The following is a 19,321-nucleotide window of genomic DNA, read 5'->3' as shown; positions in this document are numbered from 1 at the left end:
TGTATATATATATATATATACACACCCAACCCACATCTTCTTTATAAAACAGAGTACTGCTCAGCCATAAAGAACAAGGAACTAAAAAAAAAAAAGAACAAGGAACTAGACATTTATAGCTAAGTGGATGCACACTGAGGCCATACTCTTAAGTGAAATTAATAAGTCACATTTTAAATACCATATAGTTTCTCTGGTGTGAGAAACAAAGTAAAAATAAGGATCAAAATGTATAATTGATATTGTATAATAGGAAGAAAAGGTCTAAAATAGAGTAGAGGAAGTGGGAGGGGTACAGGAAAGGTAAAAAGGAAAAAGAAAAAATATGTGAAAAGGAAAAACATGGAAACACTGTCTTTGTAAAAGGGAAGGTGGAGGAGGCGAAGGGAGGGCTGGGGAATGGGGAAAAATAGAACTAACATCATGCCATGATGAATGTAACTATTGTATACCTAAAATGTACCAATAAGCTTAATAAAGATTAAAAAAAAGCTAGCTAGGACTATATAGTGATATAGTCTAAAAAAATATATATATATATATGTATATATACTTCATTTTATGTAATCAGTGTGTACACATTAATTAGTTGTTCAGTTAACTATTGATGCTTAATAAACTGTCTGAAAAATTAGCTCTTAAAATAATTTGCTATTATCATATCTCACAATTCTGAGTCAGAAATGTAAACAAGGGCCAGGGATGTAGCTCAGTGGTACCATACCAGTGTAAGTTCCTGAGTTTGAGTCCAGGTACAAGGAGGGGGGGTGTAAACAAAGCTGGGAGTGATGGTATACACTGTAATCCCAGCACCTGAAAGACTGAGGCAAGAAGTTCACCTTGAGTAAGGCCAGCCTGAAGTACATAGTGAGTTCAAGGCGAGCCTGAACTACACAGCAAGACTTTGTCTCAAAAAAGACAAAAAAAAAAAAAAAAAAAAAAAAAAGAAAAGAAAAGAAAAAGCAATTCAAACAAGGTGCAGAAGGCAGGTGGCCTCTGCTTTGTCACGTGTGGACCACTATGGTGGTGAAGGCAGCTGAGGTTTGTAACAGCTGGGGCTGGTTGAGTGGCTTCAATCTTCTCCTTCCCCTGTCACAAAGCTATTCCACCATTCTGATTTCATTTCTCTCAGGGCTCAGAGTGGCTACACTTCTTAGTGCTCCAAGACACCGCCATGGTAGAAATTCCTAGTCCTTAGGTGTGGTGGTGTATAACTGTAATACCAGCACTCCAGAGTCTCCAAATTGGAGGCCAGCCTGGGATACATAGTGAGTTCAAGGGCAGTCTGGGCTACACAGAGAGACCATCTCAAAACACACACACACACACACACACACACACACACACACACACACACACACACCACAGCTATACCAATGGTGGGTACAATACCCCAATCTCAGAACGATTTCAGAGACTGTATAGATGGTGTAATTTCTGCTTTCTGTTTCTGTATTTACAAGAATACCAGTATAAAAATCAATATATACGCTTAGGTCAGAGATTCTTTCACAATACTGTATGTACTTCGGCATTACCAGAATCCCCAAGTTGCTTTCCAGGAAGTGAAATGCTGCCCTCTGCTGGCATCCATGATGCTGACAACCTGATCTCCATTTTAAACTGGATCTGTTGTTGGACTGTATTGCTTAGTAAATTAAAAAATAGCTATCTGTATCTGATTAACTCTTTACTAATAAATCATCTGTACTCAAGGTAGTAACAACATAAAATCAGATTTAAAAGGCACTAACTAGTTGTATGAAAAAACTGGCCTCAGGCCGGGGATTTAGCTCAATGCTTCCACCGCCTGCCTTGCAAGCACAAGGTCCAGAGTTCCAACCCTGGTATCAAAAACAAAAACAAAAACAAACAAAATAACTGGCCTAAATTGGTTTTGGTGGCACAGGTCTGTGATATCAGTATTAATTCATAATCAGTTTCTGAGACTGAGGCAGAAGGATCAGTACAAGGCCATCCTGAGCGATTCAATGAGACCTTACCTCAAAACAAAAATTTAAAAAGGATTGAGAGGTTTGGTATGGTAAATGCAGCACTCAGAAGGCTGGAGTAGGACGATAGCCATGACTTCAAGGTCAGACTACACTACATAGCAAGATCTTGCCTGAAAACACACACACACACACACACACACACACAAATGGGGAGGGCTGGGGATTTAGCTCAGTGGTTCCACTGCTTGACTGGCAAACACAAGATCCTGAGTTTAATCCCCGGTACTGGGAGGTGGGGGGGGGCTGGGGCTGGTAATGTTGCTGTTTATCTGGGTTCAATCCCCAGCATAACAAAAAATAAAGATCTAAACCAAATAATCTCATTTCTTTGGTTCCCATTAAAAAAAAAAAAATCCAGAATGTCTGCTATCAAGAAATCAATCAGTAACAAATGCTGGAGGGGCTGTGGGAAGAAAGGAACCCTTCTCCACTGTTGGTGGGAGTGTGGACTAGTGCAGCCATTGTGGAAATCAATATGGAGATTTTTCAAAAGCTTAAAACTAGAGATTGCATTTGACCCAGCTATACTCTTCTTGGTGTCTTCCCAAAAGAATTAAAAGCACTATACCACAGTGATATAAGCACACCCATGTTTATAGCAGCAGCTAAGAGGTAAATCTTTGAAACAGCACAAATGCCCATCTATTGACAAGTGGATAAAGACTTTTTTTATATATATACAATGGAGTTTGACTGTGTCATAAAGGATGAGCTTGGTCATTTATAGCTAAAGGGATGGACCTTGAGACCATACTCTTAAGTGAAATAAATTGAACACACACGTTTAAATACTGCATTGTTCCTCTGGTGTGAGAAACTGAAAGTGGAAATACAGACTAAAATGTATAATAGGTACTCGGAAATGGGAAGAAAATGTTCAAATGGGAAGGGGAAAAGAAAGGAGCAGATAGGGAGAAAGGGACAAGAAAAAAAGTGAAAATAGAAGGAAAAAATGGAAATAAAGGTTTTGTACATAGGGAGGGCAGAGTTTGAGGGAGGGGAATGGGATAAAACAAAATTTAAAAAGACAGTTGTGAATGTAGCTCAATGTTAAGGCCTGGGGTTCAACAAAAACTACAAGAGGGCTGTGGACTTAGCTCAGTGGTGCCACTGCCTGCCTTGCAAGTACAAGGTAGTGAGTTTGATCTCTAATAACGAAGGGGGGATGACACAAAACTCAGCTCATGCAAAGGCCTCAGGTTCAATCCTTGGGGGGTGGGCATAGTAAAAGCAGGTGGTACTGGGACATGCCTGTAATCCTAGATTCTGGGAGGCTAGAGGATGACAAACTCAAGCCTGGCTTGGGGAATTTAGTGAGAACCTATCTACCACTACTTCAAATGTTTAGTGCAAAGGTACTGGGTTGAATCCCAAGTGCTAACAAAGTCCAGCATCCCAGGGATGGGAAGGCTGTTTCCAGCACATAGCTAGCACTCAACTTGTCCTATCACAGTATCTACTTGTATTACTAGGTTCAGTTCATTCCTGAACCCAAGTGAAATAGCCTACCATGTACCTTAGGAACCTTTACAAGGACAAACTGGTCTGGGAATCACTCAGCTACAGTGTTCCTCTAAAGACCTAATTTAAACTCCAGAACATTCCTGATTTTAATTCCAGAACAAGTGCAGGCTGTAGAAAATAAGATACAGCATTAAGTATAATTATTATTTTTTTTTTACCCAAGTCCAATACTCAGCCAGGCACGGAGGCCCATGACTGCAAACCCCAACACTCTGGGAGACATATGCAGGATGACTACAAGTTTGAGCCCAGTAATCAACAGGTTCCAATTTTACAGTGTGATGAGTTACAAATTTACAATATGTGTATAAGTGATTATTATCTATGACAAATTTTGGCAAGTCTTCCCTCCCTCCTGGGCTAGATGTGCTCTGGCACTATTGCATACCCTGTACCTTCTCACCCTTATTATTTTCAAGTGAGACTTGTTAATTTTATCACCAGCATCATACATCACTGAAGACCTAATTAATGAGTACAGATGGCACTATGATTCACCCCTTATTTAACAGATTCAAGAGCCTAGGGCTGTCCTTCAAGCTTTTATTGAAGAGCAATGATCCAGGAAGAATCTTAGATCTTGTTAAAAGCAGCAACATCCATGGACTGCACATAGTCCTCAAAGGCAGTGATCTGCTCCTCCAACATATCTGTTCCAACTTTATCATCTTCAACTACACACTGTATTTGCAGTTTTTTAATTCCATATCCCACTGGAACTAGTTTAGCTTTAAAAAAAAAGTAAGAAAAATCTCGTTAGAAATGCCTTATTGATGTCAGTTAAAACGTACACAAATTTCAGGCATCAACGACAAAATGTAAAAACTAAACTCACAGGAACCCCAGACCAAGCCATCTGCTTGAATACTGCGGACACACTCCTCTAATTTTACCATATCTGTCTCATCATCCCAAGGTTTCACATCTAGCAAGATGGAAGACTTGGCAACAAGTGCAGGTTCTAGAAAATAAGGAACAGCATTAAGTACAATTATATCTTTTTTTTTTTTTTTTTTTAACCCAAGTACAATACTCAGCTGGGCATGGAGGCCCATGACTGCAAATCCCAGCACTCTGGGAGACTGAAGCAGTATGACTACAAGTTTGAGCCCAGCCAGGGCAATTTAGCTACTTAAGATCCTGTCTGAAAATAAAAATTGAAAAAGGGCTGGAGGTGCAGCTAAATGCAAAGGCCCTGGATTCAGTTCCCAGTACTACAAAGACAAAAATAAAAACCCAAATTTGTGTTTTGAAATGGAACACCTTATTCAAACAAAACAGAATATGTCTTGTGTCTGTCACACACATGCCCACTTTCTTTTTGGCTAAGAAAGAGGTATTTAGTTGTGACAATTTCTTTCCCACAGTGGAATGCCACAACTGCTATGATTAATAACAGCTGCAGACCAGTAGCTGTGGAAGTTTTAACAGGAAGAACTGCTATGGTAAGTTTTTAAACACAAGGGACAGGGATTTGGCTCAGTGGTTCTGCCACCTGCCTCACAGCACAAGGGCCTGAGTTCAATTCCTGGTACTAAATAAACAAATCACTGACCCACTCAACAAACATGGAAGAAATTACGTTGCCGTCAAAGTTCCTAAAAGGTTCTTCACATTGTTGGAATGAAGATAAACACTACTTATATTAAATGACCTACTTTTGGCTTTCTTAGACTCATACTGTGCAAGTCGTTCTTCTCTTAGCCTCTTTGCTTCTTCACTTTCCTGTAAAGAAAAATTGTAATATTTCATAAAGCTGTTGTTCCTCTGCTTAAAGATGGTAGTGTGATCATCAAAAACACCAGCTTTATCAGAAAAAAGCAAATCCATCAGGAGCTCAGCCGAAAGATGGTGATTTGATTTTATTCATCATGTAACCAGTGAGAGTTCTGTAAAGTCAGATTACAGTGAAGTCAGGATTCAAACCCAGGAAAACTGGCTATACTGTGCATATGCAGATACACTTCCTACCCAATTTACCCTGACATAAAGAGATGGCATACCTCTTCATCATCAGACCCAAAGAGATCAATATCATCATCATCATCATCTTTATTCTCGGCAGGTCCACTTCCGGTGGTGTCTTCCACATTGGCAGGGCCATACTTGCCTAAACCTTTCTTCATTCCTGGCAGGCTTGAAAAAAATTTAAATTAAACCACTCTTAATTTGCTATAATGTCTTTTCCAAGAAAGTACAAGAACTTGTTTTTATCACTCTTTATCATTAGATCCCTTCTATAATAATTACCCCTCACCACACTCCCAGTAAATACTCCTCACCCAGCAAACATTAGTACATGTGAGATGTTTCATTCAATACTCACTATGATTTACTTTTTCAGTATGAACATTTGAGATCTCATTAAGTATGCTCAGTTCCATTCTTAGTGAACAGGAGTCCACTTCCCCAAACTTCCACCCTTGTTGGCAGTTTCAGAATGGCCCAGGACAGAATGAATGAGCCACCCTCTTGCCCCAGCGCTGGCCCCCCCAGGTCAGGATTGAAGCACATTGGCAGGACAGTGTGGGGAAAAGTTGAATTGCTGTTGTCCATGTTCTACCTGTTCTGTGAAAAGAATGGAGGACTTCAGTCTCTTGGCCTTCTAAGGTCACAAAGAAATTAGCTTACAATACACCTCAAACAAAGCTAGGGTAGCCTGGGTCCAATTTCGTCATGTGAAAATCCTGCATAAGTTTAGAAAAGCAGTTTTGTCCTTCAATTAGATGCAAAGAAAGATACCTTTACCTGGCCTTTTCCTTTTCATAAGACTTGATGTGATTGTACCAACGTAGGGCATGACACAAGTTGGCAGGTGGTGGGCAGGAGACTGCTTCAAATACTGCCACATCTGCTTGTGAGGGCACATACCTGCCAAAAGACAAAAAAGTAAGTACACCTTGAAAACAGTAAGTGGCAAACACTATACCCGCCAAAGTAACTCATGGAATTCAAACCTATCCATTACCATCTACAAAACTGGTTTATCTGTTTCCTTAAATTAACAGCTGCTTAAGATCGTAGACCATCTGTCAGGGTCGCCCCACTACACAAAACGTCTACCACTCAGGAGAGGTCTCCGACACTGCGCTCTACAGGGCATTGCTAGCTACAGGTCAACACGGAGAACTTGGCTGAATCGAAGAATAAAGCATATTTTAATTTCTCCATGAGCAGTTCCTCCAGGGCCGGCCTCCTCTCCTCCCTCGCGCGCCATCCCGCCACGTGGCCCGGCCGAGACTCGCCAGCCGCCCATCCGCTCACCCCTCGATGTAGCTCTTGTCCGCCAGGTAATCGTTGAGCACCTGGAGGCCCGCGGGGCTTTTCAGATCTCCAAAACCCATGGTCTCGGCTGACTGCGGTAGCTGTGCAGCAGCGGACCTGAGAGAGCCAAAGGTCAGCGCCTAGCGCCGAGAGAAAAAAAGGGGCCCGGCCGACCGGAAAACGCCTTATATAGAGACGGAGGCGTTTCCCCTCCACGGCGTCCAGCCGGAGGTTAAAGGTCACAGTACGCTCCTATTGTCATTCCTCCAGTAAACACTGCGAGTCCTGAATTAAATGGCCCACCAATTGTCCGCAGACCTTTCTGTGTTTTTGGAAACAAATTAATAAAAGGGAGGGGAACTTCTTAAATTTGTACCTCTACGGCTCACGAAAACTATGGGAACGTCCTCTCAAGCGCCGGAGATGAACCAAGCAGCGCCGCTTAGCTGCCCCGGCAATTTCCGGCGGAACTGCAGGTCCAAGAAATCCTCCCGCTCTTCCTCACCCTCTGTCAGGCTGACGGAAATTGCCGAAGTAAAACTAATCCGGAAATTGTCGAATCTGGGGATTCTAGTCCCTCTTGGCTTTCCGTTCTCCTAGCCCGGCTGACAGAATTACCGGGGGTCGCCATATTGAATAAGCGACCCGGACTCTGAGGGTTCCGTGGGGTCTGGACACGCCAACGGAGCACTCTCAGCTGCTCCGGGGAGAAGGTGAGGTTGTGTTTAGGTAGGAAGGATAAAGAGCCTTGGTCCTGGGTTTATTTCTTGACAAGAGCGTGCCCTTGGGCTAGGCAACTCATTCTCCTCTTGTCCTTGACTGTGCACCACCACCCATCCGGCTGCCTTGGGAAGCTCCGGGAGCAGACAAGCGAGGGCTGTTAGCTTTGGTTTCTGGTCAGATGGAGCAGAAAGGATGAAGAGTACCGGGAGACTCTCGGGAGTCCTTGCCCGAATGCAAGTTTAAGAGCGACCTTCCTTCTGCATGGAAATGCAAGGCATTGCCCTGTCAGGAGGAAGCCGTTTTGTCCGCGAGAGCGAATCTGTGTCCCAGGTAGTTTAGGCCTAGACTGAATATTTGCCCCAAATTTTATTTGATACACCGGAGCAGTGAGTCTTGCTTAGTCTTTGTTGCCTTTGCAACCATCTACGCCTCTTTTGTGTTTTGTCCATTGACCACATTAAGTTGTTATTCATTTCAAAGGATCTTTAGAAAGTTAGCCAAAATCTTACTGCGCTTAACACAACTATGTTGTTTACCAATTCATGGTATCAGATGCATGTATTGTAAGATCAATTAATGGCTCTGCTCAGCCATTAATTGAGAAAGTCTGGAAACCATAGCATACATTGTTTTTGTTACATAAAGTCCCCATTTTCTTTTTTTCACTTTTGTTGGGAAGAGCACAGTTTCCGTGTGTGTGTGTGTGTGTGTGTGTGTGTCAGTGTGTATCATTAAATGGAATGTTATAAGAGGGCCCAAACACCTTCACTTTTTGATTCCAGGAAATGCTTTCTATAAATGATAGGCAGAAATTAGAGATGTAATTCACATAGCAAATAGTTACTAAACGTGTACTATCAAAATGTGTCCATAAAGAATAAGATAGGTAATATTATAGATCGCTAAATTAGGTAGAAATATTACAGGTAATTAGACAGGGATAGGCCTCCCGGGAGTCAGTATAGATGAAATCACATCAAAACTGTGGCGGGGCTGGGGATTTAGCTCAGTGGTTATACCACTTGCTTCCCAAGTGCAAGGTCCCGAGTTCCATCCCTGGTACCACCAGAAACAAACAAACAAAAAACTGTGGCTACAGGCACATGTGAAGTAGATTAAAGTCACAAGGGCCAGATTTGCATGCTTCTCTAAGGGGTGGAAGTTTGAGATTTCCCACATAAATAAGCCATTATCTCATTGGGGTGGGCCATCCTCTCCTACCCACTAAGACTAAGACTACTAAAACTAAAGACAATACTAAGATTATAGGTTATTGACCAAGGTCAATGATCAACATTAGCCAAGCACCTATACTTGTAATCTTACTGGTCCATTATAGTTTTAATCCACTTTGTACCCACCTTGTGACTTTGCTCTTTAAAACTTTCTCAGAGACGTGAGCTCCTTGGCAACCCACTGGAGATCCCTTCTGTGTTTCAGGAGCTACTCCTATTCCCCAATAAGTTTTCTTACTCTTAACCTCCTTTTCTCCTTAGAATTCTTCAACATCAGGAAACAGCAGCTCAGCATGACATCCAGGAGTTATATTTTTTCTCTATATCAATATGATTAGGGAATAGTTAGGAAATGTTTAGATAAGCTGGTGCTGAAAGCCTGAGAAAAGGATTTAAGCCAAGATTTGAAGAATTGGAAGGCTTAGATCTGAAGAAAAGATCCTTTCAGTCTGAGGCCATGCAGAGAAGGGTAGAGTAGAAACTGGAAGCTAGGCTGTTGGAATAGTCCGGGCAAAAGATGGTGGTGACTTGGAATAGGGTAAAAATTTGGAGGTAGAGAAGTGAATATATGGGAAATATATGAACTACTATAGTTTCTATGTGGAAAAATGTTCAGTCGAGTTTTTTGGGTTTTTTTGTTTGGGTTTTTTGGTACCAGGGATCAAACTTGGGACCTTGTGCTTACAAGGCAGGCAGTGGAACCACTGAGCTAAATCCCCAGCCCTGTTCAGTCTAGTTTTAGAAGTGATTGGTCATTAATATTTTCCATCTAATACAGGTATACTTCTTTGCCATATCTCCAGATTCAGTCATTTGTGGATTGAAAAAATTCCGGAGAGTTCCAAACAGCAGAACTTGAATTTATTGCACACCAAACACTAACCTGAATACCCAAGAATGAAGTGATGTGTCAGCATACCTTACTGTAGCTATTTCACAGAGCCTTAGTCTCTCCCCAGCACTGGTTCGAGCATTGTTCATCTTGCTCGCATTTATCTCGTTCACATACTCTTTTTTTTTTTTTAATTATTTTATTTTTACTGTTGGTACCGGGGATCGAACTTGGGACCTTGCACTTGCCAGGCAGGCAGCGGAACCACTGAGCCAAATCCTCGGACCTCATTCACACACTCTTAGTTCATCATGTTCATCTTGTTCAGCTTCTGATGGTGACTAATTTCCATCTGACAGATTTGTTTAAGGCACAAATGTAAGTGTTGCAAATCTGTGTTTCTTACTTTGGAGCTATCCAGTATTCCATTTGATACTGGATGTTCAAGACATAGCCTAGTTCTGTTTGACTTCCTATCTAAAGTTAGCACTACTTTTGTATTAGAGATGATAATATATATTAAAGTCTTAAAATTGTATGAAATACGTAGTGATTGTTCATTTTTTTCCTTGTTCTAGGGATCAAGCCCAATGACTTGTGCCAAAGCTAAGCAAGCACTGTACTACTGAGCTACGTTCTCAGATTGTTGATTTTGAATCTGTTAATACTCTGATTCAGTAAAATCTGGTTTACTATGTTTGTCAGTGTGTGTGTGTTTTGTGTCCATGCATATATGTGTTCTCATGCAGTACTGGGAATTGTACCCAGGGCTTTCACACCTTATGTACACCACCCCCGCCTTTTTTTTTAAGGAAAAGCCTTACTAAGCCAGGTGAGCCTAAAATTTGTAAGTCTCCTGCCTCAGCCTCTCAAGAGTTCTGGAATTATAGGTATGTGCTACTATGGCGGCATCAAGTTTACTTTCTATGCCATCAGTAGGATTTGGGATATAGTTCAGTAGCAGAGTGCTTGCCTAGCATGGGAAAGGTCCCCAGCATTCTCTCACCCAAAAGAAGTCCTTTAAAAATATATGCCTTGAGTTGGGCATGGTGGCGCATGCCTGTAATCCCAACACTTGAGAGGCTGAGGCAGTAGGATCGCTGTGAGTTGGAGACCAGTCTGGGCTACATAGTGAGTTCCAGGTCAGTCTCAACTACATAGTGAGACCCTGTCTCAAAAAATAAACAAACAAAAAAATACATGCCTTTTGGGCCAGGAATGTAGCTCTGGCACAGCATCTGCCTGGCAGACAAATGTCCCTGGATTCCATTCCCAGTACCAAGAAAATGCATGCCTTTAGAAGACAGGGATGGTGGTGCATGCTTGTAATCCCAGCACTTGGGAGGCTGAAGCAGGAGGATCCCTGCAAGGTTGAGGCCAGCCTAGACTACATAGTGAGTTCAAGGCCAATTTGAATTATGTAGTGAGACTCTGTTTCAAAAAACAAACAGGGCTGGGATTTAGTTCAGTGGTTCTGCTGCCTGCCTTGTAAGCGCAAGGTCTGGAGTTCAATCCCTGATACCAAAAAAATCAGAATACTTACCTTCAGGTCAGGTGTTGTGGTGCATACCTGTAATCTGGGAGGCCATGGCAGGACGATAGCAAATTCTGCCCAGCCTGGATAGTTTAGAGACTTAATGAGATACCACCTTAAAAAGTAAAAAGAGAAAGACCCTGGGTTTGGTTCCTAGTACTGAAAATTTTATTTATTTATTTATTTTCTCATTGAGTTCATTGGTACATTTTAGGTATACAGTACAGTTACATTCATCATTGGGATCTTGTACCTTTACATGACAGGTCTTGGTTCTCATTTTTTCCCCTTGTCCCAATTCACCACCTCCTCCCTTCCCTATTTACAAACACTTTATTTCCCTTTTTTCATTTTCTTACTTTTTTTCCTTTCCCCTTATTACCTTTCCCCTATCTTTCCCATTTCCCTTACACCTTTAGCCCTTTTCTTCCTATTTCACATTGTCCATTATATCATTAGGATCTTATGTACCATTATAGTTTTTCATACTAGTATTGAAAAAATTTAAAAGGACTAGAGTAAGACTCGTTATGAAGGCCTTGGGCTCCACCCCCAGTCCTGGGAGAAAAATGTGTGTGTGTGTGTGTGTGTGTGTGTGTGTGTGTGTGTGTATGCCTTCGATAGGTTTTTTTCTAATGTAGACATTTTATTTTTTATTTTGTAGTGTATATTTATAGTAAATAATGATTACTTTTGTTATGGGGGAGTTGATAACATGTACATGACATCTTCTCTCGCCCCCCTACTCAACCCATCCCTCCCTACTCCTATCTTTTGTTCCCCTTCCCATTTGCAAAAGCTCTATTTCCATATTTTTCTTTGTTTTTTAAATCCTGTTTCCTCTCCCCTTCCTGCCTGCCCTCTTCCCTCTGTCTTTTGTTCCCCTTCCCATTTGAAAAAGATCTCTTTCATTTTACTCTTTATCTATATTTTGGGTTTCTCATGTAAGAGTGACCAGGTGATATTATTAATTTGTGTCTCTGATTTATTTCACTTACTACAGTGGTCTGAAGGTGCATCCATTTATGTACAAATGCCTCAGGTTTAGCCTTTTTTTTTTTATGGCAGAGCAGCAATTATGTCAGATGTCCCTCATTCTGGAACTTGGTGATAAGACCATTTCCTGGATTCTTTTTGTGAGGGCATTGTGCTAGGTCTTCAAAAATGGTAAATGATGAAATTCCTTGTCCTCAGAAGAGCTTATACATTTAGAAGGTACTAAAATTGGCATGGCATGGTTGCACATGCCTGTAATCTCAGCACCCAGGAGGCTGAGGCAAGAGTATTACTGCGAATTCTAGGCCAGCCTGGGCTACATAGTGAGTTCAAGTCCAGGATGAACAATTATTAACATACAGTTTAGTAAATGAAATGATGGCTGTAATCCCAAAACTTAGGAAGCTGAGGTAGGAGGATCTGGGAGTTGGAGGACAGCCATTTAGTACTGCTACAACTGTTGAATTTTTTTTATTGTTGAAATCTTTCATGTTTATGCATTTTAACCACCTAATTTTCATTTTACTACTTTTAAAATTTCCAAATGAAAAATTACAGTTTTAGATGCTTAGTCCATATGATCAAATGTTCATTGTTTAGCTGGGTGTGGTGACTCGTGTGTTATCTCAGCACTCCATAGGCTGAAGCAGGAGGATCACCATGAGTTTAGACCAGCCTGAACTACGTAACTAGACACTATTTCAAAAAAAAAAAAGGTTTATATGAACAAGTGAGTGTACAAAAAAAGAACCAAGTTCTAGTTTTTGTTTGCCTATGTATGTCTTTATTTAAGTGGTAATGTTTTTGCAATCCATTCCTATTTCAGTAATTCAGCAAACTATTTAGAGTAGCACTGTTGATACTTTGGACAATTCTTTATTGTGGGGGGCTGTCGTGCGCATTGTAGAACGCTTAACAGCACCCTGCCCTCAACCCATTAGATGCCAGTAGCTGCTACCTGGTTATGACCACAGTCTATTCAGACATTGCCAAACGTTGCCAAACATTCTTAGGGAGAAAAATTGTCCCCACTTGAAAACCACACTTTTAAAGCTTAAAGTCTGTAAAAGAAATGTATCACTTAGCACAGAAAGTGGCCCTTGAAGTACATCAAAGGCTTTGGTTTATTAAGGTAGCTTGGGGCAGGAATCCTAGGAACATTTTAGGAGATAACTGAGCTTATCAAGTACTCCCTGATAGAAAATGCAGGCAAAAAGGTAGGCTTTGTTTTATACAACTGTTAATGATAAACTGTTTTTACAGTACTTGGGATATGAACCTATGGCCTTGGCACTGAGCTATATCCCTTTTTTTATTTTGTTATTGAGACAGGGTCTTGATAAGTCAGTAAATTGCCCATGCTGAGCTCAAACTTGGGAATCGTCCTGTCTGAGCCTTTCAGAGTACTGGGATGACAGATGTGCACTACCATGTGAGGCCAAGTACAGTTATTCTTGCAGTTTATTTTACTGTATTGTAGTGTTTACGTTTCATCATTTCTTTATGTTTATAAAACAACAAAGCTGTCCTTTACCTAGCCCAAATCTGTATACTAGCTACTCCTTACCTGCTTGTCAAATAATACTGTTTTATAGTATTTGAGGAAAAAATGTAAAGATTTGTGAGTACATAGTGACTTAATATTTGCAATGTAGTTTAAAGCCATAAAACAATACCAAAATATTCGTGTTTTTTTTCTCTACAATAATATTACTTTTCTTTGTTTCATTTTTAGCAATATGTTAAGGATACCTGTTAGAAGGGCCTTAGCAGGCCTTTGTAAGTCTTCTACCGGATATGGTGAGTTGGTTTTTTTGCATTCATATTAGACTTACCTTTGTAAATTTATAGGTCTATGGAATATCTTCAAAAACCCAAAACCTCTAATTTGTTTTTTCTTTGTTTGATATTTGGTTTTTGTGGGGTTTTTTTTTGGGGTACCAGGGATTGAATTTAGGACTTTGCACTTGCCAGGCAGGCACAGTGCCACTGAGCTACATCCCCGCCCCCCCCATTCGTTGTATTATTTATTTATTTATTTTTGTTTTTTGAGACAGGGTCTCACTATGTAGTTAAGACTGACCTGGAACTCACTATGTAGCCCAGGCTGGTCTCGAACTCACAGCGATCCTCCTGCCTCAGCCTCCCAAGTGCTGGGATTACAGGCGTGTGCCACCATGCCCGGCCCTAATTTATTTTAAATTAAATAAAAATAAATAATCTAAGTTTACAGAAAAATTTTTAAAATAACCTTCACCTTAGTTTATAGAAATTAAATATCATAAGAAGGACTATATGAGGAACTGCACATCAATGCCAAAATTGAAAAATTAGTCATTTTGTTTTTGAAAAATGTTATTAGAAGTCTCAATTTGAACTATGATTAGAAGTAGATAACAGTGTTCTGTTTGATATACAGGATTGTAAAAGCTTTTGTTTTTAATTTAGTATTTTTAAAAGTATTCACCTAGAGAAATAGAAGAATAATATAAAAAGCAGAAAAATTTTTCAGTTAATCAATCCATTATTCTTTGCTATGATAAATTCAGTGATGTTAATTTGTTTTTGGCTTTGTCTTGGTGATCAGTTCGAACAACTGCCACAGCCGCAAGCAACTTGATTGAAGTATTTGTTGATGGTCAGTCTGTCATGGTGGAGCCTGGTACTACTGTCCTCCAAGTAGGTATATGCTCTGATTCTTTATTTTCATTAATATGTGTTATGTGATTTAAAAAAATATATATTTATTTTCTTTAAACCATTTATTTGCTTCTTAGAAGCAAATTATATAAAAATAATTCGATTTTCAATTTTTACATTTCAAAGTGAGCTGTCCTTTATGTTTTTGCATTCTTATTTTTTGGTACCTGGGATCAAACTGTTTTTGGCATTCTTAATGAACTGTGGTTGTTTTGTTTCACTTCTACCTTACATATGATACCCATTAAAAAGTATGAAGTTACCTAAACTAGTTAACAATAAAAAAAGTAACTTTAGTTTTTTGTGGGCCTGCTGGAAGCTTTTCACTTTCATGTAACCAATTTTTTTTTTTTTTTTTTTTTTTTTTTTTTTTTGGTACTGGGGATTGAACTCAGGTCCTTGCGCTTGTGAAGCAGGTGGCAGACCACTGAGCTAAATCCCTGGCCAATAACCTACTTTTAATATTGTTTCTAATAATGCAACCTACAAAGCAGGTAAATGGAGCATACTATGTTCTTGAAATTCATAATCTTCCAATTTTCTCCAAAAATAACAGAGCAGTCATGAAGAAATGATGCTTCATACCATCTATGGGTTATCACAGAGCTAAATGTTGGCTGTTATTTTCAGCAGTAATTTCTAGTCTGTCTGTTAGACAGATATGTAAGGATTAAATGTGTAATGAAAGTACGTTGAAGGTACACTGAGCAAGGGACAGTGGAAAGTCTTTTGGTAGAAAGAGATGCCAGGGGCATCTCGGGTGATCCCTGAGGAGGTTTTAAATGTTGCTCATTTGTGTTTAGGAAGTTTCAAATAGTTCATTAGTGATAAATCGTGAGGTATAAAGAGGAGATAAGATGACAGGAAATCAAGTTTTCAAGGAAGAAAAGGTCTAGTCATGAAATAAAATAACCTGTCAAGGAAAAGAGATTGTTGTTTGCAGAAATTTTGGTGGCTAATAATCAGTGTGATGTTAACTGTAGAGAATGATTGGAAAATGGCAAAACTGGAGAGAGAGAAAGAAAGAGTATAGGTAGAGAAGGAAATAAGAGGGCCTAAAAGAGATAAGAATGATGGGAATGAAAACAAGAAAAGTATATTCAAGGAATGATAAAATGTAGATAAATAGATGTTTAGTAATGAAGGAGAACAGGAGTTCTTATGATTTTCTGTTCTGTTTTAGCTTGTTTGTATATAGCGGACAGAAATAACTTGAATTTAAACTGTCTATGAAGCATATACATGCAAATCCCTATTTAAATTTGAAGGTTAGAGAAGTGGGCTGTCAGGGCTTTAAGAAAAGATTTAGATGTAATCATGGAATGCGAACTAGAATGAAAATTGGGAAAATGTCTGTCTTATTCTTGCTGCTTGAACACCTAAGAACTTACAACACTTTTTGCTGACTAAATGGTTAAAGCATTGGAAATTAATGGGATTAGAATGAGAGCTGAGGATGGAAGAGCTGACTGTAAAGGAACATGTCTGTAGGCTGGAGGAAGGAAGAACTTACAAAGAAGTGTTGATCATTAGTGGGCCAGGGCTTTCTTCATTGGCAAACAAACCGGAAAGAGGTTCGACCATAGTGAAAACAAGAGTCCTGGGGAAGGCAGGCATATATGGAACCAAAAACAGAAGTGGATCATAGTCAGCTAGATAGTGTAATTTGCAAAGAAGAAGTTCAGAAGCGAAACCACTGGGACAGACTTCGAAGGGGGAGCTTTTGTAGACTGTGGTTCAAAGCGGACATGGGAAGTAAACCCATTGGCATAGTTGGAGAATACTTTATCCAGGTTTTCCATAATAGATGTTGGCACACTGAGGTTCTTTTTTTCCCCCCTTTGGTACCAGGAATCAAACTCAAGACCTTGCACTTGTGAGGAAAGTGTAGCACCGCTGAGCTAAATCCCAACCCTTTGTAAGGTTCTTTAGATTCAGAGCCAGCAGGAGTTGGAATCAAGATCAGAGGAGGAGGGAAATATTGTGTCTTTAGGAACTGACATTAGAATGGATAAAGACAGATGTTTATGGCAGGAGTAATAAGATGGCCTTTTCTGCTTCAGCAGCAACAGGGTGAAGTCAGGTTAATCCAATGGAAAACTTTTTATTATTATTATTATTATATGAAACACAGAGTCTCACAGAGTTGCCCAGATTGGGCTCAAACTTTCGATTTACCTGGCACAAATTATGTTTTGTTTTGTCTTCTAGGCTTGTGAGAAGGTTGGCATGCAGATCCCTCGGTTTTGTTACCATGAAAGGCTCTCCGTTGCTGGAAACTGCAGGATGTGTCTCGTTGAAATTGAGAAGGCTCCTAAGGTACTTAATATCTAAAATTCCAAACTATGCTGTAGAAGGTAGAAAACTTTAAATCTTGCAGCTAACTTTATTTGGAATCATGACTGTTGTAGAGGAGAACATAGCCCTATTTTACTTTCATCTATAAATTCAGTATTTTTGTGTGTAGTTGAATGCACAGAAGTGTAAACACCTTGATATAAGCGCTTTATGAACCTAAGTGCCATGTAATTGCAACAAGTTTAGATATTAGAAATAGCTATTAAAATTTCCAAGTGTGTGTAAGATACACAACGAGGATGTGGAACAACAAGTAGCATTAGAAGTACTTGTGCAGTAACAAATTTATTAGAAAAAAGCACTGGAGACTCTGGGGCAGGAAGTAGGACAGGCCTGGGCCCATAGGCTTGGGAAGGAAGGAGGGACTTGAAGCTGGTCCCCTGTGTGCCCTTTTGCTAAAGAAAGGAGGAGCTTGGGTTACATCTTAACACTCCCTGAATTCCATTCTGAACTCAGAGGGGAAGGCGAGGTGACCAGGGGCTGCAGTGCTGGGTAGGCCTCTGCTGGGGTCTCAAACACCTGGGTCATAGTTTCTGTGGCCTCACCTTGTCACAGGCTTCCCATTCGCTTCATTTTCCTGTGCATCTGCCTGTTGGGCCTCAGATAAAGGTTATAAGTTTGAAAACATAGCCAGGGTGAAACCTGGGGTTCCAGGCAGGCTTGAGAGTGCCTTGAATCAGTACCTGGGAGGTTACTCTGGCAGTAAAGGGGTTCACTTTCAGGAGTATAATTGCGTATTGGAATAGGCAGCTTTAATTCAGTAGTGCCTATGCATGAAGACATAGCTTTTTTTGTTTTATTGTCCCTAGTACTGGAGGCTGAACCCACGACTTTTACACTGTGCTATATTCCCGCCCCTTAAAGATTTTTTTTTTAGTGGTGTGCATGCCTGTAATCTCAGCACTTGGGAGGCTGAGGCGGGAGGATTGCTATAAGTTCGAGACCACCCTGGGCTATACATAGTGAGTTCCAGGCCAGTCTCAAATACATAGTGAGACCCTGTCAAAAAAACCAAAAAAAAGAAAAGATTTTTTAAAAAATTTTGAAACAGCATCTCCTGCCTCCACCTCCCAGAGTAAGTACTCTGTAATTACAGATGTGTACCAGTATCCCCAGCTGAAACCATAGTTCTGTAATACTGTTTTATAGCAAAATTTTTTTTGGTGTTTTTTTTTTTTTTTTGATACCAGGGATCGAACTTGGGTCCTTGTGCTTGTGAGGCAGGCAGCGGAACCACTGAGCTAAATCCCTGGCCCATAGCAAAATTTTAAAATTGCATTAACTGCTAGACTAAATTTAAGAAGTAAGTTGTCTATTTTAGATAATTTTGTGTTGCTGTTAAAAAAATACCTGAGGTTCAGGGATTTAGCTCAGTAATTCTGCCGCTTCCCTTGCAAGTGCAAAGTTCTGAGTTCGATCCCCAGTACCAAAAAAAAAAAAAAACCGCCTGAGACTGGGTACTTTATGAAATACAGAGGTTTATTTAGCTTACAGTATAGGAGACTGAAAGTCTAAGATACGGGTACCCTATCTGGAATGCTTTTCATGTCATTTGGCTGCTACATAACATGACAGGAGAAGCAGCAAAAGACTGGAAGAGGACAGTCTTGCTTTCTTTAATAACCCATTAGGGAGACTAATCCACTCCTGCAAGACCTGATCACTCTGAAACATAAGCATTCACTCGTCTCCCTCTGGACTGTACCTCTTAACAGTCTTTCTATCTTTCAAGTCCAGTATGGTGGCACATACCTTTAATCCTACCACACTGGGAGGCTGAGGCCAGGAATTCACAAGTTTGAGCTCATCCTGAACAATTTAGTGACTAAACAAGACCTCAACTTAAAAGAATAAAGGTATAGGGACGTGACTAAGTGCATAGGCCCTGGGTTCAATCTCCGGTACTAGAAAGAAAAATTTAAAAAAGTCTCTCCCCACACTTCACTACTGGTAGATTGGGGATCATGCTTCCAGCCCATGAACCTTTAAGAGAGAAATGATATCCAAACCATAGTTTTGTCTTAGTTTTTCTCTACAAGAAATGTAATATGTCAGGTTATATTGTGACTATGAAAACTTAAAACAGTTCTGTTTTGAAAAATGCTCTGTTTCTTGCTTGATTTTAAATGTATAGGTTAAT

General features: G+C 40.1%; 2 protein-coding genes and 2 non-coding genes across 4 annotated transcripts in view; 1 reads left to right on the top strand and 3 right to left on the bottom strand.

The window, feature by feature from the left end:
* Positions 1–4,068: 4,068 nt before the first annotated feature.
* Eef1b2 (eukaryotic translation elongation factor 1 beta 2) lies at positions 4,069–7,281 on the bottom strand. The gene is made up of 6 exons (XM_010616104.3): positions 6,804–7,281; positions 6,288–6,410; positions 5,543–5,675; positions 5,198–5,264; positions 4,375–4,500; positions 4,069–4,267 (listed from the first exon to the last, which is right to left on the bottom strand). Exons 1-6 carry the CDS (start codon positions 6,881–6,883, stop codon positions 4,113–4,115), a joined length of 684 nt encoding a protein of 227 aa, XP_010614406.1. The 5' UTR covers positions 6,884–7,281; the 3' UTR covers positions 4,069–4,112.
* On the bottom strand, positions 4,829–4,960 carry LOC117286451. Its single transcript, XR_004517619.1, has one exon. It is a non-coding gene; the product is annotated as a small nucleolar RNA SNORA41 (small nucleolar RNA).
* Positions 5,342–5,420, bottom strand: LOC117286444. The gene has a single exon (XR_004517612.1). It is a non-coding gene; the product is annotated as a small nucleolar RNA SNORD51 (small nucleolar RNA).
* An 86-nt stretch (positions 7,282–7,367) lies between the features above and the next one.
* Ndufs1 (NADH:ubiquinone oxidoreductase core subunit S1) overlaps positions 7,368–19,321 on the top strand; it is a 38,479-nt gene continuing 26,525 nt past the window's right edge. Inside the window, exons 1-4 of the mRNA XM_010616103.3 lie at positions 7,368–7,516; positions 13,859–13,923; positions 14,711–14,802; positions 17,035–17,142. Of these exons, the coding sequence (XP_010614405.1) occupies positions 13,863–13,923; positions 14,711–14,802; positions 17,035–17,142 (261 nt within the window). The 5' untranslated portion in view covers positions 7,368–7,516; positions 13,859–13,862. The remainder of the gene's footprint in view (positions 7,517–13,858; positions 13,924–14,710; positions 14,803–17,034; positions 17,143–19,321) is intronic.

Source organism: Fukomys damarensis, unplaced genomic scaffold (assembly GCF_012274545.1).
Source record: "Fukomys damarensis isolate Sample0158 unplaced genomic scaffold, DMR_v1.0_HiC HiC_scaffold_16, whole genome shotgun sequence".
NCBI lineage: Eukaryota > Metazoa > Chordata > Mammalia > Rodentia > Bathyergidae > Fukomys > Fukomys damarensis.
The sequence above is the reverse complement of the archived record's forward strand: the minus strand, read 5'-3'. Positions and strand labels throughout refer to the sequence as shown.